The sequence below is a fragment of the Athene noctua genome, chromosome 14 (genome assembly GCF_965140245.1).
Source record: "Athene noctua chromosome 14, bAthNoc1.hap1.1, whole genome shotgun sequence".
NCBI lineage: Eukaryota > Metazoa > Chordata > Aves > Strigiformes > Strigidae > Athene > Athene noctua.
The window spans coordinates 3,237,262-3,260,934 of NC_134050.1; the positions used below are offsets into that span (position 1 = coordinate 3,237,262).

At 41.2% G+C, this 23,673-nt stretch overlaps 1 protein-coding gene across 5 annotated transcripts in view; it reads right to left on the minus strand.

The window, feature by feature from the left end:
* KIAA1549L (KIAA1549 like) overlaps positions 1-23,673 on the minus strand; it is a 74,863-nt gene that overhangs the window by 16,109 nt on the left and 35,081 nt on the right. For 4 of the 5 annotated variants that reach the window (XM_074918485.1, XM_074918482.1, XM_074918481.1 and 1 more), the window contains exons 14-17: positions 17,272-17,450; positions 15,433-15,647; positions 9,566-9,695; positions 3,874-4,221 (exon numbers count right to left, since the gene is read on the minus strand). In XM_074918485.1, coding sequence (XP_074774586.1) covers positions 3,874-4,221; positions 9,566-9,695; positions 15,433-15,647; positions 17,272-17,450 — 872 coding nt within the window. The remainder of the gene's footprint in view (positions 1-3,873; positions 4,222-9,565; positions 9,696-15,432; positions 15,648-17,271; positions 17,451-23,673) is intronic. The other variant, XM_074918484.1, reaches the window with a different exon arrangement.

A 23,673-nucleotide genomic window follows, 5' to 3' on the forward strand; every position in this document is an offset into this window, starting at 1 on the left:
AGATTCAGGACAGACTGCGCAGGTACGGGACTGCAGGACGAGAAACACCAGTGAAGGAGTCTGTTGTGGCTAAAACACTGACAATTTAAAAAGCCAACCGGTGAAGAATTTTTAAAAAGTATTAATTGCAGTTTTCCAGAGAAATTTCAGCTCTTAGGCCCAGGGGCCATACAGCACAACCCTCTGAAAGATCAAGTCCAGCAGATTCCTGCACCAGTGTCTTCTACAACCCACTAAAGCCTAAGGTACCGCCTGTCCGGATGCAGGGGAGAAAAGTTAAATCAGCACATAATAACTACAGTCTAAAAGGAAAAAAAATTAAACTTAGCTTTAAGGCTACATTTCCCTGGTTGCACTTTTAAAAATATTTTAAGATTTTTAAAATGTTATTAAAAATATTTAGATTTGTCTTGGGTGAAGTTATTCGGTGTGGCCTTCTGTTTACAGAAAGAACCATCTCCTTACATCTCCGCATCGGAATTAAAAGGGCAGCGCCTGTGTTTACTCACTGAATGATTTAACTAATTTGATTATTAAATTGCGATCCAGGAATAACGCAAACTGATTTCAGCTAGATTTGGGGTTGCTTCGCTAGCTGTCCTGTTTTACACTTAGTTTAATAAATGTTACTAAAAGGAGGCTGAACTTTGTTAAAATACTCTACCTCTGCTGAATGAAGAGAAGCTCTGAGGACTTGGACACGTTACCAGTCACTCAGCCTGCGAGTCTATCCATCAGTGCCTGGTTTACGGTGCTAGGTCTCACCTTGGGAGCTCTGTTACTCTCACTCCTCTTTCCAGAGCACTAAAAAGGAGAGATGGGAACTGGTCCAGCCTTGTAATAAAGAGGTTTGGGTTGGTTTTTGTTTGGTTTTTTTTTCCCCTAGCCATACCTCTCTGCTTGACTGAGCTGCACAAAGTGCCAAAGCAGTAACGTGATCTGCCCAGGCACAACGCTGGCTGTCAGGCTTGTGTTGCACGCTCAACTCTAACTCCATCCCCCAGTCATAGTATACCAGCTGGATGACAAGGACCCTGCCAAGGGTTTCTCTTCCCGTTTTTGGAGGCTCCACAACAACACTAAGAGTTTGCATTTTACTAGTTTTCCTCTGCCAGGAGAAGGCACTAGCCCCATATGAAGGAATCCCGTTATCACAGGTTACCCACGGGCAGTTTGGCAAACAGGCATTCCCTTATAAGAGCTACAAATAATTTAGGTATTAATGGTAGAATGTAAAAAAAAAACCAAAAACAAAAAAACAAACCCACAAAAAAAAACCAAACAAAAAAAAACAAAAAACAAAACAAAAAACAGAGAAGGCCTCCAAAGGGAAAAGAAAAAGGAAAAGGAAAAAGAAGATGCATGCACACTCTGGAGAGATACACAACTCTTTGATGGTGGGACTAACCAAGAAGATGACTGCAAAAAAATTAAAGATCTGTAACTTGGACGACACCTGAAGAAACACAGACCTGAAGAGTGGTTCTGGTCCCCTGACAGCATATGGCACAAATACTCAGGAACAGAAGCAAACACTCAGATGGAGATTTGCATGCAAATTTTTGCTGTTTTGCCTCAATCCGTTTAGCATTTGTGCTTTACAAAGGTAGAGCATGTTTGTGCTAGAAATCTTATGCAGCGCTTGTATCACCTAGGAAAAACCTTTGCATTAGGTTTCATAAAACCTAAAGGTGCGCTCCCACAAACTGAAAAGTTTTTGCGATCTTGTAAAAAGTTGAGTCTAGTAACTGGTCCGTGAAGAGCCAGATCTCAGAAAAGAGTGACGGACTGAAGACTTTTGTATTTGCCTTGTATCCAAAGACCCACCAGTAAAGCCAATGTCTGCATTTGTTCCATCTAAGCAGATGCTCTTGAACCCAGATTTCAAATTATAATAGCATTGTTAATGTTGACTTTTAGTTGCCACTAAAAACCGAATTTTAAGAAAGAGCAAAAATTTAAAAAATAAAAATAAAAATCTTGGTTTGCAGAGTTAACATCCTCCCCTATATAACAAACACCCCAGTGCCAGGTGCTTCTGATCCCCAAAGCTCACTGAGCCTCAACACCTTCTCTACACGTCAGCCAACCCTCTCTCGAGCGCTCTCCATCACAGCGTCGCCTGCAGAGCTGCGGAGCAGAGGCATCCTGGGCAGACAAACAGCTGCCAAGTTGCTGAGAGCAATAATTCTGCCATGTTTTTCCTACCCACAGCTCACTTCCCACACATATCTCAGCTGGATATTTTCAGTTCCAACCCTCCATTCCCATTTGAGAACAAACCAGGAAATGGTGTGGTTAAAGTACAGCTCATATTTGTGAAACGGATACACAGAAAACTGAATTAACAGCTCTTATCAGTCCGGCAGCCTGTGCCTATCCTAATCTGTGGCAATCAACTATCTTCGGGGAACTTTTTAACACTATCTTCAAAATGCCAGAAAGACAATGCTTAAATGTCCTAAACATGCAGATGATTTAGAAGAGTAATAAACCTTAGAAAGAAAACAGTGAAGCGTTCACCAAAAATAAGTATGGCTGTTACATTGTTGGGTTTGTTTTTGTTTTTTTTTTAAAACCCATCACCATATAATATTTTTAATTTCATTTTAGAAAAACTCTGAAACGTTAAAGGAATCTGACTCCCTATTAGCTGTCTCTTAAGCTTGTAATCGAATTCTAACCATAAAATATGATTATATGATGCATGAAGTTCATTGGACCAATTTCAAAGTGCCAGAAATAACCTTTAGCATGATTTAAATAGCACCAGCCTGAACCTTTGCAGGCAGTGCCGCTGGCTTTCAAATATGTTCAGAATAGTTCAGATGCAGCATCCCTTAATGTATTTTTTTATTGTGATGGAAGGAAGCCATAGTAACAGTTCATTTGAACTGAGGACATTTTTGCATTATCCTCTTATTCTAGCCAAAGTAAGGGACTCAGTCTGAAATGCATTCTTTCCAAAAAGTGCTCATTTCCAACCCCAAAAAAAGCCTGAAAAATAACAGTTCACACTGATATTGATAGATGGGATATTCCTTATCTGAAACCAGTCATCTCTGGTTTAGATTTGTACCTGACATATAAAAAGGAAAGTATGTTGTTGAGTTTCACAATACCATATGTGGGAATTGAGGGGCAGTTTCACATGCCAAGGGTGTGCACAGTGCTGCTTCAGCGTCTGCCTAGATACCTACAAAATTCCATCAACAGTTCCCACCCATGGATTTAAGGTCTGAATTCATTTATTACTTCTGTGAGAGAAGGACATTTTAGCCACAGTTTGAGGCTAGAAAACGAAGGATAGTGACTTACATAAAGTCAACCAAGAAACTCACAGAACTGAACCATCTCTAGAGTCCCAAGTCAACAGCTACAACTGCCAGATTGTCAATAACATCCCACATTTCAGATCCGATTCTTACTCTTGGTTCACTCGCTTGCGATGATGCTCTTCAGTGACAGACCTCATGTGGAAGTGTTGAATGTTTCATACCCAGATGCCTGCAAAGCTGTTCTACAAAACCAGGTTGCTTCCTAGTACACGTTCAGTAAACAGGAGGAGACATGCAAACACGGTCTTGACTTGTTGAACAGCCTGGAGCTTAGCGCAGCCTACTCCTTCAGGCACAATTTAGACAAGATGACCTTGTTCCTAAAATAGATACTGAGTCTTCCTGCGAGAGGCGGGTATGGGTAAGCATACATACATACACCCCACTACCCAAACTTATTTATGGTAAGCATGGCTTTACATCTGGTTTTAAGCATGTAAACGGGGCGACTAGTTTAAAAAAAAAAAAAAAAATCTGTCTCATAGTAGAAATATCTTTATGATATTACAGTATACTAAAGAGAAGTTTCACTTACTGGTCTTGGTAAACTGTACTGATACATTTCTGGCCTGTATGTGGGTACCCACTGTACCCCCCCTCTAGGTCGGGTCATGGTACCAGGAGCACTGGTCACAACCTCCGAGTAGGGCAAGTGCGGTGCTGAGCTGTACGCCTCCTGCCTGCTCTGTCCTCCGTGGCCTGCAGAGGCCAGGCTGAAGGCCTCTTCCAAGAGCATATGCATCTGCTGTCGAACCTCATCAATGGAGGGCTGAGAACTTAAAGTTGAGGTCTCCGAGTGGCCTTTGGCCTGACGGGACCTGGTGTAACTCCGAGGCTCGTTGACACGGTCAACATTTGTTTCTTCTATAATTTCAGGCTCAGTCTGTTGGATGGAATAAAAGCATGTATACGTAAAAAGCTTTACAAGACGGTGTTTTGCGTGAAGCAGCACAAATATTCTCAAACACAGATGTAACATATACAAAGTCAGGAATTGTGACAATATAGACACACGACAAATATTGGAAAGGAGTGATATGATGCAGGCGAGTACAATAGCCTTTTATATCCTGCATTGGTTGCTGCAAAAACTAGGAGGGACACTCTGTAGCAGATTAAATTGTCAGTGATTTACTAAAACAATTAGAAGTAATGTTTAAATTCTTTTCTTAGTTGTTAGTATCAATGGGAGTACAACTGTGCCAGGAGGAGTATGGCTCCCTAAGTAGTACCAATCACTACGAAGGACCCCTTAACAAAGGGACCTCTTGTTACAGCTACGGAGATTGAAATTCTTTTGTCCATTCTCACATGTTAAGATTTCAGAAGAATTAAAGTTTAGGAGTTTGCCTGAACTTTCTAACTCAGCGAGGACCACCAACAATGATGCCACAAACTAGGTCCTGTCCCTCACAGAAAATAATCTTGACCCAGCTCAGTCATCTTACCTAGTCACCAAACAGCAGTTACATAGAAATTTAGCCCAAACCAATGTGTGAACAGTGACTGAAGCACGTACTCTAAGGAGCAGGTAGTACTCTGGCAGCTTAACTTGAAGGGTTACTCCTAGGGTAATTCCTTCTGTACAGATAAGTGCAAACAGAAATCACCCCACTGATATTTTTTTTTTTTGCCTGTAACTCCAAGACAGAAAAAGTCATTATACTGTAAGAACTTTACAGTGAAATACCTAACTTCATCTATATTCTCTAAGATCAGTTTTACAACCTATAGTTTTTAAAAGTACATTTTAAACAGGCAACCTGAAAAAGCAGCCAATTCCTTCTCATTCTTTAAATAGCATCTTAAGTACATTTTACTGATAACTGGAATGAAGAATAGGATGTGTACCTCCTCCTATAAATAGCATGTGGTTAGAATTGTCTTAGCATTTAAAAGAGCCACAAATAAAATAACACAACAGGATGTTCTTACTAAAAAATTCCAGTGCTATCCTGACAATTTGAGTGCTCTGTAGCACATTTTTTTCCCATGTAATAGTGAGTTTCTATATCTATAAGTGTGCCCCCAACCTTTTACAAGCTGTGTGTGATCTTATATACTCTAGGACAATCACAGTACATATTTCTTCATTTGCAGAGGAAAATATCAACCCAACTTTCTTCTTTTGTTATCAGCCATTAAGAGAAGAGTTATGTGGTTAGCCTAAAAACTGACAATATATTTAAATAAAAGATGTTAATTTGTTTTCTCTCTTAGCTGTTTTAAGTATATTTTGTACTTAATGAAAATAAAGCAATAAAAAAGGAAAATTAAGACAATCGTTTGCATATTAGAATTTAACAATAATTTATATGGTTATGCGATATATTATTCAAACCAAACTTTAGGCTTCGTAAGTGGTACACACATCAGCCTGGGGGAGGAACAATGTAACAGCACAAAGTTATCGTAAACTGAAAAATCTTCAGCTAAACAGTTTCCCTTCATTTTCTTCCTGCATTTTGATTCCATTGTTATTTGTGTTACGGTAAATAAAAATCAGGTAAATTTTAGAAGCCTGACTATAAAATGCAGTGATACGTTTGTATAAGTGCAACCAAAGAGCCTCTGAAATCATAATGTCCCAACCGGATGATTAATAACCACAGTTCTTCTATTTCCTCATGCCTATAAAAATGTCAGTGAATGGAATCCCACAAGAGACCTATTATTACCCAATGCTGAAATAAATCAGTTCTCTACTACAACCCATTAGACCTCTATAGAATGTCTGAAATGTATCGTATGAGTAAAGGATGGATATTAGCAGTCAACGTGAAGTCAGCTTTGATTTATCAATATAAACGTTGGCAGGAAGGTTTTGGAGGAGACTGGTGACCATTCCTTTTTTTAATCACTTTCTGATGTACGTCATTCGCTTTCCTATCAGTTGAAACACGTATCGTAAATAGATGCCATTATACATTAACATTACCATTATAAAAATCCAGATATTGTTCATACACAGTTACCATATAATATGAGGAACTGGAATTCCATGAAAAAGGAAAAGAAAATCCTGTACTGAGAGACAGACACTTTTGGCATGACTCTGCTGCTACAACTACATCAGTAAAATTCTTCACGTGAACAGTAGTCTGTAAGATTTTTGAGGAATTGCATTAATTTAACTATCAATAAAATCATACCAGTAAATTCTATTGCATTTTGATCTCTTAGATACGTATAGTAAGGTCATTTTCTTCCTCTTACACCAAAACCAGCCTAGATATTTTCTGCACTTGCACGAACCTCGTCAGCAGGTTTTAGACTCTTTTCATTACAGCGTTTGCTCTACTCACAACTGTCTGCGAACATGTTGGAAATAATAAACACGTTAATAAAGTCTCCTTAATCTGCCTCCTAGGTGAAGGTGATGTAGTAAACCCTGTTGGGATTATTTAAAATTGAAAGATATGTACTGTTCAGTAATAATCCATTTATAAAAGATGCTATAAAGGCAAATAATATCCTCAGAACATCAAACCGTAGAACGTACACTCCACAATAATGCAAAAAGCTACTCATTCGATACGGACAGCACATAACTATTGACCTCATATCCTGACCAGTTTTTAGCTCTGAGAAACAGAACTATGATTTGGAGAAATATCATTAAAAAAAAAAAAATCATTGTAGAGAATGAAATAGTTTTAGAAAACCATAACTGAAATATTAGAAGTTTGTTATGTAAGGGGAACCAAAAATACATAAATTAAAAAAAAATCAGTGGTGTGGAATGGCAGATTTCTGAGCTCTTACTTCCCTCTGCTATTTAAAGGACAAAGCAAAATCATGCAGATCAAACTCTCACAATCTGGTCGTGCATATAAGTCTAGCAGTTCTTAAGCAGCTTTCTTAAGGAATCTGGGGAGATCTTAGTCTCTTTTGTTAAAAATATATATATATATATATATTTATCATTGTTGGAAAGATAAGCCTCAAACACATAACGTGGCCATACTAGTAACAGCTCAACAGAAAAAAAAAAACATTTTGTTAAGCTGTAAAAAACCCATCTCATGACTTGAAGATTATTATGAGCTACTTGATCCATGAATTTAATTATTTGGAACTGCTTATAAAAACACAAATTTCACTCTTTTTTAGCAGAACTTGCTGCTAAATAACATACTGGGAGGAAGAGGTTAGCAGGGCTCTGAGAAGGCTGGAACCTTTAGAACAACAAAGCGGGTGTCAAAGAATGGCACCAGATTGTGACTACATAAAAGGGAAAGGACCCAAGGTTCAGCACACAAACCAGTCTTTTTTCACCCATTTTCAGAGGTCAGATTTACAGAGGTGTTTAGTTGCACCCCTGGTGAGATCCCTATGAATTCTGTGCACAAATATAGATACAAGTGCCCACCCGCGGGTATCCTGGGAGACCGAGCCTGTCAGACACTTGGCACAGCTCTGAGGAACCTCGAACAGGAGCGAGGAAAACCAGCCCACGCTGAGGCTTGGGAACTAAATTTCAATATCCTGTCCCATTTTCCACGCAATTTTTCTGCTTTCAGCTGGGAAAAACATTCAGAGTTAGAAGAGGTGCACTGCAGTGAATCTGCAGCGCATCAGGCAAAAGGAATTTTATCGGTAAATTTAAAAATTTAGCAGTAAAAAAGACTGTGCCACGCACAGCCTGTGCAACTGCCACGTTAAAAGAAAGGCAAAATCAAATCTGTGCGTGATGTGCGCAGATCGCAGCGTTGATAATTACTTTTAGGACATTTCAGAATCTGCACATACTCGTTAATCTACTTTCAAGGCTCTTCGCAAACTTTCTTTAAAAATTCACTTTATATATAGCATACATGATATATTAAAATGTATTTTTTAAATATTACTATTTATAGCATATTAATTTTGAACTAATAGCAGGAGGCCATGCCTGCTCCCAGAATGTTTTCAACATTCGTTTCAGGAAAATATCACCTACAAAAAACTAGCTTTTCTTAGCATATTAAAAAAAAAATCCCTTGTTTCTTGAAACATGATTTTCAGGATACTGAGGGAAGGCTGGCTTGGTAATGTTTTTGTGTAAGAAAGCTCCAAAAATAACGGTAACATTTAAGGGGCAGGGGGGTGTGCGTGTGTGTGTGTGTGTGTAAAAATATTTTTGCAACACCTATTTCAACAGGTTATACCTTTTTTTATTTTATTTATTTTTTCAGGCTAAAGCGATGTATTCTAATGCCTCAGAAAGCAGCGAACCACTCATCCCACCTACATGGCACGTGACACATGCAATCTGATGGGAAGTGTCCAAATGCAGGAAATCAGAAATCTGACACCCACAACATGCCCCAAAGAATTCTGTGAAAGATTTAAAGTTCCCTGAACACATCCCCTGACCTTAGTACATTCCTCCACCTTGTTAAAAACACATCCCTGGCAGTTGAGAGAGTTGACAATTAAGCCCCACACAAAATGCTTCTCTCCTACGGAGTTTAGAGGATGAATAACCATCGTTTCCGTATTTCCCAGAATGGTTTAGACCTTTTCTAGGGACTGATCTTCAGGGATGGCTGAGCTACGGCGTTTTGTACATGTGACAAAGGATTGAAAAAAATTCTAAATTATTCCAGTGCAGGGCTATTTTGATCCTCATTCTGATGTACGCAGTGTCAACTTGCACCCAGCGTATGCTCAGACTGCACAAGGCAGGTGAGTTGTCTTGTGTTGGCTGCACGTGTTCCCTGGACCATAAACCAGCATCTCCTCTGGCTGGTTTTGACATTTACCTATGCGAAACTCTCCCAGTGCTGATGTAGTAAGAGGACAATATCTGTTCCTAGGGGATTTCCACAAAACACTGCCATCAGGACTTAAGTGAAATTTCCAGAAGTTGGTTGTTCATTCTTCTGAATCAAGAGAGCAGCATCAGACATACAGAACAAACTAGAGGGGTTTAATTGTCATGAGAAAAACTCAGTATCAAGTAAGTGGATAGAAGAACTATCAAAATTCAATCCTTTGGCCACTAACGAGTTTCAGGGTGAACGTTTCGTTTGCATTTCAGGCTGTAAAATGTTGTACAGCTATAACATATGTGAAAATCTGTGATCCCGAGCTTTTTTCAGCATGCTGAGCGCACATTCAGTACTGTAATGTTAAATACCCAACGGCACTCTGCCTTGTAGCTTAGCAATAGTTTCCTCATTTATAGGAGTAAGTTAAGACTTTGCTGAACAAATTTCACTGCACGTATCTGATAAACTTACGTCGTATCCACTATTACGGATTCCACGCCTAGGTCTTTCTCGAGTCACAAGAAGATCCATCTCAGTTTCTCCTGGGCTAGGACTGTTCAAAGACTGCCTGCTTCTGTATACTGAGTTCTTCATTGGTTGCCTAGAAAAATATGAAACAAGAAAACAGTAAAATGAAAACAACAACAAAAATGACAAGTGACACTTTTCAATATTTACCTTTATTCTAAAATGATGAGGTTCATAAAAATGCCACTTGATTATAGGATATTCTTTCTACATGGAAGTGCTAGAAATCAGTAACGTTGTTAAGAGATCATTAATTTTGATTACTGTTAAAGAAAATAAAGCTACATAAAAGACATGGACATCATATGCTGGAGCTTATCAGATTAAATATGCCCCAAGATCTCAGAACCCTTTTAACCTCAGCTGATGTGATTCAAATTCATAAAAAGTAAACGAGTGTTATTATCAAAAAATAACAGGACCTCCCACACGCTCAGATGGGGAGCAGAGATTTTGGTTGTTGATCCTGAGCAATGAGAGAGAAGCAGAATAACGCTCCACAGAAACAAACGCTGCTGACAGCAAAGTGAGCAGGAAGAGAGGCAGGAGTGGGAGGGAACTGCTTCCAAGATGCTGGTTTTAAACAGCCAGTTTGGTAACTGGGCACAACTTCATCAGAGATCTGCACTCCTTGGGATTAAACCACTTCCAGCAGGGCTGTGAGCGGCACTGGGGCAGAGGCACCCCGAGGTGTTGAGCTTTCTTGTGCTAAGCAGCAAGGGGAAGTAAATGGAATAGAAAGACAGCATACAACTCAGTACCCAAAATACACTGTAATCTTTCCAACACAACCGTTTCTTCCCTCGTTATTGGATGTACAAAACCAAACGCAGCATTCCTCTGTAAGATACAGAACATATCTGTACATAAACTCTTCAGAAGTAGGTGCCACATTGTGATACAGAAGCTTCATCAAGCTACACCTTTGAAGAAGGCTACATCTAAACCAGAAAAGTTCAGGAGATGTTGTTCCCACGGCGTATCTGGCCATTAGTCCTTTTCTTGCACATCCCAGAGAAGCGCTCCTCCCGCTGCAGATCAATAACAGATCAAATAATGGCACGCCACTTTGATTTATCACCACAGGAATTACACTGTTGTTAGAGCCTGGTATAAAGTTACCTTTGCCTAGTCATGCTATTTTTCTGCTTTATGCTATTATTTCGTTCAAAATATTAAAAGTAGATCAGGTCATCCGACACATCTGTGTCTTGCTCATTTTGCACAGGGGATCTGACAATGTTCACAGAGAAGTTGCACTATTACGTTGGAATTCACACTTTCAGTCTCTGTTTGCAAGGTAAGATTTACACCCGAATAGTTGAATCCTGCTGTCAGATGGATCCCCAGCGTGAGCTGGGGCCCCCTGGCCCAGCCTTGGTCACTATGCTCAGCAGATAATAGTAAGAAATATAGCAAAATGTAAAAACACAGATTTTGAGGCAACCTGCTTCTACAGTGTCTGCGCTTAGGTCAGCTGGACAGCTATCTGTCTGAAATGCCGGGGTTTCAACCCCCAGCCCACATGAAGGTTGACATGTGTTTGGTTCCCCCAGCCCTTCCCAAAGGGGGGGTGAGTTTCCCTTCAGGCTTCCCCCCAGGGTGGGGCGGCCTGGCAGACAGAGCCATTGGGTAAAGGAGCCCCAGGGGTCCCACACGGAGTAACCCAAGGTCAGGTGTCCCCCGTAGGGAGAGCAGCTGGGACCCCTTGCGGGAGCAGCGGAGTGTCTGTCTGTGAGGGGGACGCCCTGGGCAGAGTTCCCTGTTGGGGAAGGACCTCCCGCCCCCCTGGGACTGGGCTCCACTCAGCTCTGGCTTTGGTAAACGCGGGCTCTGTAGGGATTCAGGATGGGGCTTCCTTGGTCTGATGTGTTGGGCTGTTGCCCTGGTTGTCTCCCGTCCCCTCTCTGGGAGACTCTATTTCACTGTTCCTTGCGCCGTTGCTGGCCGTGCGGTGTCGTTGTTGGGGTCGTTGGGATTGATGTTCATTAGGCATAACCTGAGTGACTGGTTTGTACCCCAGCGCTCACCCATGGACCGACCCTTTTGTGTCAAGTACAGTCTGGTTATTGGTTCATCCTTAGGCTGGCTGTGTCCTTTATGCTAGCCCTGAAAATTGACAAAACACCGTCCCTGCCAGGACACGCTGTCCCTTCCTCGGGCCCTTGCAGCCAGCAGTTCCCAACTGACCCTCACAGGCAATTGCCTGTAACTGCGCACACTTACTCCTTGTCTTCCCAAGGTTGTCTTGGGTAGCTAGTTCTACCCAGGTAGTGATGTTGTAATGTTCTGTGTCCACAACATTATTTAGCTCAGCTATTCTTGAGGAAGTAAAAACTTTCTGTGAGTGACATAATACGAAACCATGTTAAGTAGCCTGTTCCGTTCACCAATTACAAAGACTTCATGGTTTAACATCTCAAGAACCACCAGTGAAATGCAAAGACAACACAAATGAATTCACTGATGAGAAGAAATAATTCTTCAGGTATTAGAGATTTGGTTAACACAACTTTTTGCCTTGACAGATTAGGACAGCATAAATTGGTTTGCAGAAATCCAGACAGACAGATGTTAACATGATCAGACAGGATAAGATATCACCAAAAAAAAAAAAAAAAAAAATAATTTCACACTTCTGATTAAACTAAGTACTCAGGCACATACTTAAATTTAAGGCAACTTTCAAAAACCTTTGTGTGACTTTTAACCACAAATCTCCATGCACATGTTTGAAAGTCCCAAACGCACTGCCAAAGCAGAAGACAAGCAGAGGTTCTGGAATAAATTTCCCCTATAAAAATTGAATACATTTAAGTGCCTTATCTTGTTTCTTCCAAGACTATACTGCCGGTATTACCAGAAAACATGGTGAGCTAGATTATGCTAAGCCTAATCAGATCTGACAACCTTTATGTTCCTACGTTAAAGGTCTCTAAAGTTTCACACATGTTTTACAATAGGTCCATAAATACTTAGTTGATGCAGTTGTGATACATTTCCTAAGGGATTCAAATATACAGCTCTCCAATTCACGCAGATTCTTGACCTGATTACAAACTATTAAAGAAAATCCCAGAATAGTGCATATGATCAGTAGGCTCTTAAAAATTGCTTCGAGATTGCCAATTAGCTCATTTAAGAAAGTTTTACTAATGAGAAAGGAGGTATGAACGCTAACAACAGGCATTCATATGGGTTAGCAAGTGCCTTCTGGGAACACAACTGGAACATTTTAAAACATCAATTTTATGGTACAGAAGACTCACAGGTACCAAGAGCTAAAAGCTGTTCTTGAGCAAATCAAATTATTTAGCAGGAATGTTTTGTAAATCACTTTTAAATACAATTTAAAACAAATCCGAATTGTAAAGGTGATCTTGAGTAATCAACCGCATCTTTACTTTCCGGTATATTTTGGAAATGCTTTCTTAATGTGATTTAACTTAGTGGAACATATACAAAACAGAAAAGAGTGGAAAAAACCTTTTCCCTAGAAACTTGGAAATCTCTGACTGACTCCTCTAAGTGATATTATTTAAAAACATAAAACGCAATTTTTCAGTTTTTACTTGCTGTCACTATAAACAACGATTCAAAGCAGAAAAAGTTGGAAATCAAATCTTTTCAATTTTATGCTAACCTACATTGCTTTAAAATCATTTTTATTTCATTACCAAAATACCGTTGTATCGATTCATTTACCATTCACCAAAACTCACATTACCTTGTAGTTTTATTCAAGGTCTTCCTCCAGCACTATGCCCTTTCAGCCATCTTTTTTTAGTTAGAATACTGAAGACAATAATGCTGTCACGTGTGTTGCAGCCTATCAAGTTCAGTTCCAGGTCTTAGTACGGAAATTTTAGCATAGACTTTGGAATTTGTTTGCAAACATCCGCAACATCTGTGTAGGTCTTTACAGAAAGTACATCAGAAATGGTTCCCCTCTTCCTATGTAGGGATATAGACTATATTATTTAACAAGTAAATCTGGCAGTCAGCCTTTTATGGTTCAGCTACACAACGAAATCATTCCTCTACAGCAGCATACCTGCCTTCAAGCACTTTATATCATGCCAGTGATCACTATCTCAAATAGACTATGACAGGTTTACACAACACATTAGAAAACACACAGGGAAAAAAAATGTATTCTGGGACCTTTCAGCACATCAGCACACGAACAAACATCAGTATATTTAACAGAAAGCAGATGGCTAGCATTAAAGCTTCATGTTTAATGTTTTAAACATTTCCTACATGGCACGTAACACATAATAAACATCCAAAGTAATGCCACGGTCCTTCACTATACGTACAGCACGCGGTCATATCAACGTTTCTACAGTTCCGTCTGTATTTTCTAGACAGTCCGTGCAGACAGAGCAGGACTCCTGTGTGCCGAGGGTTCAGCATCCTACCTTCCAGTGCACTTGGAGCAATTTATTCCTCCCCCACTGGAAAACTGCACAAGGAAATGATGCCCAGACCCTCCAGCAAGGACATAACATATGCTTAAGTCAGCATCTTTCTTCTTCATTGATCAGCGCAACCCTGGGAAATGGCTCGCCAAGGGCAGCATGCCTCAGTCATTTACCTCTAGACCTACACAAGTTCATCTGATCACAGCTTCTGCCCATGTTCTGAGCCAACACTGCTTTTATATTTTCTGTTACAGTCTATGTCATCTCTGGACCCCAAGGGTAATTGCTGAAGTTGCACTGTGTGCAAAGACTGGGTCACCATCAGTGCCTTGACTGAAGTTATGATTTATACTCATAGGAAAACTTTGGTCTGAACCTCCCAGCAGATGGGATGCAAGACTGCGCCTCCAGGCATGAGGGTCATTTCCAGAGGAAATGTACTTCAGTACAACCTTTTTCTCTCGTGGGTCAGCTGCTGCTGGTCCCTGGTTACAGTAAGAACCAGAACCCTCGTGGTGCAACAGCAAACACACTCATAAACCTTCACACCTCCACCACCCCTAAAGAAGAGGAATCTGCATACTGTGCCATTCCTGGGGTAGGACTGGTGTCATCTCCTCTTTTCAATGCATCAACTTGTGTTTCAGAGAGCACAGCAGAAGAGCAGGTCCACCCACCCCCGGTAGGCTCAGGCAGAATCAGCATGTACCCTCCCTCCTCGTTTCTAAAATGGGGAGATGAATACTACTGGTGTGGCATCCTTAGGAGACAGCAAAGTGTTAATCAAACACTAGTACTGTTATACAATATGCCAGCTTCACGTCACAGAGGAGCAAATTATGAATTTCTCTGTTAAAGGCACAGGAAGATCACCACCAGCAGGTACACACACTATCTTACAGCCACCATCCCTGCAGGACCTACGGAATTACATCGACACTGTACCGGTGGTGTTGTCTGATGCCTACTGCAACAGTCACGTTCAGAGAAAAGTAATGACAGAATAATAGCACCACTAAACTGTGCAAAAGAATGAATTCAGATGCTAACTTCCTGGCTTAAGTCCACTCTCATTATTACCAAAACCACTACTACCACTTCTATTTACGTTACCTGCAAAATGACTCACAAGAACTTGCAACAGTCCCTTCCTTTCATTTTTTTGTCTTTCCATTTCTTCCTTTTTAACCACATTGAAGTTTTACCAGATGACATACTTTGATAAATAATCATGGGCCATATGAATTTTCTTCCTAAAGTAGGAGGGGCCAGCTGACCATACAGCAAACAGTTGGCTCACTGAGAGCAGCCCCTTTGATTCCCAACATGCCCTGGACATCAACTTTCCTCCTAAATGAAGAACTGCAAATAAAAAAGCCTCACCTGTTCTTAGGCTCAGCAAAGGGAGACGAGATATCTGCATCTGGATCCAAAATGTGGTCAAGCTCTTTCTGGTTTTTTTCATACATCCTTTTTCTCTCTGTCAGCCCCTTGTTATCAACCTGAGGGAAATCATAGTACCCCTTCCTCTTGGCTTTCAAGCGCAGTTTGTTGCGGTAATGTTCTATATCGGACTTCTGCTTCAAAGCCTTGTTTACCTAAAAGGCAGAAAGACATTTAAAGGATGGGGCTGGGCTGGCTACTTCCAAATGATATTGTCAGAACGTGGTTGATGCACCGCATGTGTCATTTTACAGAGCGCATTTTCTACCACACCGTGCCATCTGTAAGCAGTGAGGAACTGCAAGTGAACAGAGTCGCTGCATTTTTATGGCTTGGCAGATGGTTAAATAATTTTAGCCTAAAAACTATGTACCATTACAACAGTGACTCAGATACACCCACTAAAGAAAAACACTGATGATGTTAGCCAATTGTCGTGACCCAACGCTGCGCTTGCTTTTGGGTAACACGGGGAGAACTCACCAATGAAAACTTTTCCAGGGTCCTGTAAGCACAGAGACATCGCCCCTGACTACACAAAACTTTAAGTCACCACCAACGTCTGAGGAAGAATTCCAGTGAATTATCATCACAGGCTCCTTTTTTTTATATGCTTCCTTACAAGTCTGCTCCGGGCCCCTGTCAGAGACAGGATCCTTAACTAAACAGGGGTTTGGTCTGACCTGGAACAGGTCAGGTCCCATGGATGCTCCTAAGTATTGAGAAAATTTCCCTTCTGTTTGAAATTGTCAGTTACATGGAAATGAGCAATTTATTTGAACTTTGTGCTTCCAGAGTCAAATTCTACAGTCTTCTCACAGATTTTATGAAATGTCTGTACAAGAGAGCACACACCACTGGGAATGTCATCCTGCTGACTTACAGAAAATAGATGCTGAAATCTAAATAAGCCTTTCTCTGAGTTTGGAAACTCTGTGGCAGGGCTTCATACACAAGTATGAAATGGAGCACGACAGAGTGCTCCCACCCAGGCCCCCATGGGAAGCCTGATGCCACTGTCTTTCACTGTGTCTCTGGCAGAAGCCCTCCCTGTTGCTTTTAAACAGCATCAGGGAGTTTCTGGCTGATCTTTAAATGACTGTTGCAGCGTGAGTCTGCAAACAAGACACCTCTCTGGCTTGTCCCCATCATGTTTAACAACGATATAAAAGCCTCAGTCCTTTGTAAATGGACCAGTCTTGATTCAATCTACGTAAAACCCATGATTTACCATACAAGTGTTGGAACCAAAGCATGGTTTCTGGCCAGAACCTGAACCAGAGACTTGTGCCATCCCAGCGTTTTCCCAGGAAACAACTGCACTCTCTGTGCACAGGCTGGAGCGCAGACTGAGCAAAGCCACGGTCCTGTCGCATCCCTTCTTGCTCTGAAGGAGATGTATCACTCAGTATAGGAAGATCAGCTCGGCACAAGCCTGAGACATTTCCATGCTCAGCCACAGAACTCATGTAGACAAAGATCTTAATTCTGCTCTCTGCCTTCATTACTCATTTTGTTAAAACAAATACGTTAGGAGAAAAGGATATTGGGAAGATGACAGGAATATAAAGAATTGCCTCTTCCAAGGTTGCATACATTCACAGGTGTGTTTCGAAAGAGTAGATCTTAAATTCTCAGATCTCTGAGCCCACAATACTCACGGAACTTTACGTAGCCTCAGAGTGAAAACCTCCTACCTCAACTCTAAGAAGCTTAAGATTGTTCCACCTGTGGATGTAGCCACAGAAACAGCTGGCGACATTATCCAAGAGTCCTTACCTCTCCATTAAGGATGGCAGATTCCTGGCTCCTATCTGAAGCAGCATGAACAGCAGGTAGTGCCACAGGTTTGATAGCTATCAGCTGTACGGATCCAGAAGAGGTGTCGAAGGGGTCAATGGCAGATTTGGCAATATTATCAAAGAGAATGCCTCCTTCCTCTTCATCACTTACGGGCACTAAAGCACATCAGACTTATTCAGCATAAAGACACGGATATTTTTATTGCATGTTCAAGGTAAAATTCAGCGAGCACATCGTTTAGATTAATGATCTGCTCAGTACACTCAAGGAGCAGACCTGGGAGACCTTTACACTGGAGAAAAAATCCCATTAGATTACATTACGTATAACATTATAACAGTATAACATTATGTATTCAAAGGATTATCTGGCAGTCCCCCAAAGAAGGTTGATTTCCAATCTGCACTAATAAGATGGAAAAAAAGGAGAAAAATGATGACACAGAAAATGGTATGAAAACGACAATGAAAGTCAGAGCGTGTCTTTCCCCAGGCTTCACATCTCCACATGCCAAGGCATCAGTAGTTACACCTGATCTAACACAAGAGTGCAGCATTTTTTGTCTTACACCTGTTAAAATGGAAGCATTGCTGTTGTGTGTCAAAACATGCTTAAGAAACTGATGATGTCCGAGCTTGTTATTTTTTTTTGCTTTGCAAGGCAATACCTCGGGTGGCTCTAAAGTTAAAACGTTAACGTTTCTTAAGAGATAGAAGGCAGCTTCTGAAAAAAATCTTTAAAATTAATTGGCATGGCAGAGCATTTTTAGGTTTAGATTTCTATATAAATGGATAACTCTTACATATACAATTGGACCCCTTCTCCCCCAAATTTTGTTTGTAAACCTGCATCACCTTGTCAGCTGTTGAATCTTAAACCTTTTATCCTCATTTTGGAATAAAAGAATAACTCTAAAGCACGAGCACAAATTCTACAAAGAGATCCCTGCAAACATTTTTGAATAATTATGCTATTAGAGGGAGGAATGTTTGCTCCATCTCCTAACTGACAGGAGCAGAGATCCTCTGCTAAAGAACAAAGTGGTCTGCTCTAAATTTATTTCCTCTGAAAATACGCTCTGGTTTAATATTTAATCGCTGCACAAATTGCAATGGACTTGTATAAACTCAGCAGTTTAGACAGCCAATGATTTTGGTATAAAAATATTTGACGGGGTAACGTAAAATATGAGCCAACTGAGTAAGTTCATTATCTTTCTGTCTGTACTCAGCGTGGACTGGAGTTGACACTGCTTGAGCTTTTGAGAAATATATGGGTTAAATCAATCCATCATTAAATATTGTCCCTTCGGCTCCAAAGAGCTGTCAGAATACAAAAAGAGTCTTTAGTGGGTCTGAAATCCCCTCGTCCCTCCTGAGGTTGCTCAAACGCTCTGTATGCTCGCTGGAGCAAGTGGATCACAAGCCTCACTCACTGAAATTACTGCCAGACTCTGCTGACAACCACGCCACCAGGACACCGCACGCCAAAACCAGGCAAGTCTCTCCCCATTCATCTGTCACAGACCGCACGTGAACAGGAATGCGTTTCTGTTACAATGAGCATTCTTCTCTGGGGACATTCGGAATGAATTTGCTTCTCGTGTAAGTCACCAGATGCAGTTCTGGAAGATGGGTCTTGTCTGTAATTCACCTCTGAAACTTCCATGCTACCCTAACAAGGTACCTTGGCTGTGACACAGCTCTCCCCAAGAGAGAAAAAGTTTGTGTGCATTGTATTTTTCACTGACAAAGAAGGTCCCTCGGGATGATGACAGCAGAGGGGAGCCTGGATAGTATCTTGCCAGCAGTCCAAGTACCAAGAAGTTGTGGAATCCCTTCTCCTTGGCTGCCTGTCTCCGCATTTGCCTGAGCCAGGCACACCCAGAAAAAATCCCTGGCTAAGCATCAACTTGCAAAACATGATTCTTTCCAAACATCCTCTGTGTACCCTACTTCAAGCAGAAATCACCAAGCAGCGCAGCTGTGTTTCCCCCGCAGTGTTTCAGAAGGACCGCACTTGCTGAGACCTCAGCAGTTATCTCCAGGCACCCACAGAGAACAAGACTAGCTACAGATGTGTGGGCTGTCTCCTCAGACCTCATTTCAGGATCCAAAACCAAGAGTTTTGCTTAATTAAACAGAATTCCGCTGGTTCAAAGACTCATTAAAGCAAATAAAAATTAAGGGTAAAGAGAATCGGGAATCACAGGCACCAGCTACTTCTGATTTGGTAGCTGACACCAAAGAGCACCCTCAGTATCAGCCCTCTCATGGGTGAGCACATCTCCTGCATCTGCTGCAGCGCTCCTGGCATGGGAATAACAGCCAAATGGGACTAGAAATTGTAAGTCTACTCCACCTTAGCTTAGCATTTGTTCATTAATTGGCATTTATAATATAAAAGTAGGTTTTTTTCATTCATGACTGATAAGAGTCTGATCTGCAGCTACTGGCACGCTGCTAGAGTTTGTATTGGCAGTGAACCATAAGCAAGTACCGCGGGAATTTTAGTATTTACTCCTATCTCTGACTTTGAGAGAATTTACAGCAAGCATTTATAACACAACCGAAGCACAGCAATCTCTAAACTTTCAAAAAACAAACCGAAGGGAGCTCAGAAAAAAAGTGGGAGACCTGGAGTGTTTCTTTCTGCCGTGTATCCCTGCCCTGGGCCGGTGCGCCCATCCCAGCGCCGGGCAAACGACTGACAGCCGTGGGAAACTTCATAAAAGCGCCCAGATACTCTTTATACTCACTTACAATAAGCACACTTATTATAATTAGCAACACAAATTGAAAGCGATGCTTTTCATTTCTGTTTTTAGACAGAGGTGTACCAACATTATTGTGGATTCCTTGTTCTACTCTTGCTTGCGCTGTCTGTGCACACGCATAGCGAGACTTAGAAGTTCAGCAGCAGAAAAGGGGGGAAAAAAAACCAACTTAATCACCTACTTAACAGTAATTTCCCGTCTCTGAAACATCTCGTGCTAGATATCTCATGCCACGTGATCCATTGAGATTGAATTACTCCTCTTAATCTTCCTGTGACTGGAGTACATGAAGATATATCCAAAGCAATCATTTATTCAGGTTGAGTGCCAGTTGCAGTGAGGATCAGGGTAGCACTGGGTTTTCAAAGAGCAGAATCATGGCTGAAGCTTTATTTCCACCTCACTGCAGCTATTAGTACACAAGATTTGCTGGATGGAAGCTGCCTCAGGGATGCCAGCCCGCAGTGCCAGTGCGGCGATGCCAGCAGATGGTGCTACCCACTCGTGCCACCAGCCCTGCAGCCCGGGGAAAAGGGGCTGTGCAACTGTAGCTCAGAGCAGTTGAGAAACAATTAGAAAGGTGGGATATTCTATTTTTATTTACTTATTTATATTCAAAAAATAAAAGTTATACTTTTGTCAGCTAAGATTTCAGTATGAAGGCCACACAAGATCTCTTCTCTCTCCCTTTCCCTTCACCTTGTCTTTGTCCCCCTCTCCCAAATCAAATTATGCTGGAAAGGAGAAAAAAAGGACTGAAATACCTGTAAAAAAAAAAAAAAAAAAAAGAGTAAGGAAGTTTAAATTGCCTGTGGATCAGGTAACCTTACAGCAAAATACCTGAACCAAAGTTAGGTGCTGTCCTTCTCAGAAGCAACCATTTGTCTGATTTTGTAAGTCCTCAGAAAAAGAATGACATCAACAGAGAAAAATGCATAAAGCCAAAACCTGAGAAACACTCACAAGCAGGTAGACGTGCTCTGCCTTTTAACTAGGTCATTCAATGAAGTATTAAAAGTTTTCCAAGACTGATTTTGTATGAGGGGAACGCAAACACTGTAACCATGCCCATGTCGTATACCTAGAGATTGACAAAGAGCAAACTGCCACAGATCTAAAAGACTCCTTAGGAAGGAGCCTGCCTATCAGTATTTCAAACAGAAATCCTAAGTCCTGAATGTAAATTAATAATGGGGAAATAATTTTCATTTTAGATAAAATCTCTCTATATAGAAAAAGATTAGACATTTTCTGCATCGTCTAAATCATTCCATTTGTTAGCTGGAAGGTATAAACAAGAGCTCCTAGCAAAAAAAAAAAAAAAAAAAATCCTAAGCTTCTGAAGGAGTTTATAAGCATAAAAGTAAAATACAAGTTTCCTAACATCAGTACCTGAACCTATTCAGGATTGAAGTACCTCTCTAAGATACTGCAGTGCAGCAAAAACCACACTTGTATACACACACACACACTCAGCTGTGAGACAGTGCGGTTCTAAGCCTTCCAGGAACAACACAAATATTCTATTTTCAGAGAAGCAGACAGCTTACAGACCAATGGAAACAGCTCAGGATTCCTCCTGGACGTTATTGTTTCATATGCAAAGGCTGCTAAATTCCAGGCCAAGTGTCTGAGGTGTTGCAGTCCTGGGTTTGCCTGGGATCCTGAAAATAGCAGTTCCCTAAGGCGGTCATTTGAGAGCTCTGAACTGACATTTGGGGGGGTTTTTTGTGAAACTATATACATGGGATGTCTACACTTCTATTAGCTGCTTGTTTCATTCGCTTTCTATGAACAGAAGCAAAGACATGTGACAAAGACATTTCCCTGTGGTTACATCTTCTCCTCCAACCATATATGCCTCATCTATTTCTCAAAGTCTTTCAAAAAGAGACCGTGTTTTTCATAATGTTCATACAGCATCCATCAGACCCTTTTCTTGGCTGGCACTTCTGTAACACCATCCCAGGCATATTTAATAATTTTTTAAGAATTATTTAGCTGACAAGAATGATGACTATACCAAGAAGATAGGAAAGGCATGAGAACTTACAGCAGGAGAGTTTTTTTCAAGAACGTAGTGTTCTAGGAGCTTGAAAAAGCTTTGCAGAAAAAGTTTTCTGTTCGCACAATAAAAGCGTCCATTTGTCTTCTTCAATGCTGACAGATTAGTGAATGATCCCAACCAGCCAGCCAGCCACTGGATCTGATGGCGTGAACATCTACACGCCCTTCACACCGTTGCTTGGATGAGAACAGCTGTCAGACTCAATTATGTGGCAAAGAAAAGCTCATCCGGAGGGGAAGGCAGACATGAATTAATACTTAACTGCGCAACCACCTGCAGATCCCAGTTCCCTCAGAGGTCTGCTGCAACAGGCACCTTAGCAACATAGGATAAGGTGGTTTTGTGCCATGAGAAAAGCAATCAGAAAGACTGACTCAAAAAAAAAAAAAAAAAAAAAAAGCAAGCTGGGTTAACTATGCTGACCTAAGAGAGGCCAAAGAAAGTATTTTCCAATTATTCTATGCAAGTTCTGCCATGCCTGTGAATATAGCACCTGGGTGGCCTCGCTCCCACAGCACAGACAGTTTGGAGGTGCTGGTTTTCACCCACTCTCTCTGGGGGAAGAGGAGGTGGAGCACTGGCACCGTTTGCTTCAGTAGGAGTATGAAGAGGCTCAGAAACGTGGCTCCGAAGTTCACAGTATAGGTTACAACACTTGGCTGCCTCTTGCAAACCAAAACCAAGTGGGGAAAGCAGCAGGAAATGATACTGGCTGTGTTTGAAGAAACAAAGGGTTTACTGTCACCAGCAGGATGTTAGCAGGGTCACAGTGCCCTCTACATTTGAAACAAACACACACACACACACACACAAAAAAAAAAAAGACAGTGGAAGAAATCGAAACAGTATGGGGAAATATTAGGCTTCGTCACACAAGCTGAAATCTTTGGAGGAAAAAGAAAAAAAGAATCAATGTGTAAAGCTTCTGGGATGATCAAGCAGAAGAGTAACTGGTGCAAATATGAGGGGTTTCAGCTGAACAAGCAGATTAATTTTTTTAATTTTTTTTTTTTTTTTACCCTGCTAGGGTTAATTTTCAGGAAATTACTCCAGAAAAGCCTGGGAGCTTACTGTGGGGGGGGTGAAGAGTTAGATCAAGATCCCCACTAACACTCTGGGGCAAAAGAAGCTAATGCTTCAGGATGAGGGAATGAATGATGAACACAATAGAAAGAGTCTACACCATAAATTCTTCCTAGCACTCCGATTTCTCAGCCTTCAGAGGCACAGGCATCGTGAAAGGGAATCTCACTTCAAATCTTCACATATGCTCAAATGCAGTTGTCTGAACTCCTTCCTTGGTGGAAAGAGTACCTACGGAGCAGAGAGATCTGCCCCAGTTAGCTCTCACCCTCTGGAGTCACTAGAGAGTCTATCTGGTTAGGCTAGATTAGGAAACCAATTCTAGAGGACCAAAATTTGGCAAGATGAAGCCCTTTCCACTCTGTATTTCACCCCACCCAGCACAGAAAAGGCAGATGAAGGGTGCTGGATGTTTGCTGGGGATACACCACGTCTTCCAGCTAATGTGTCA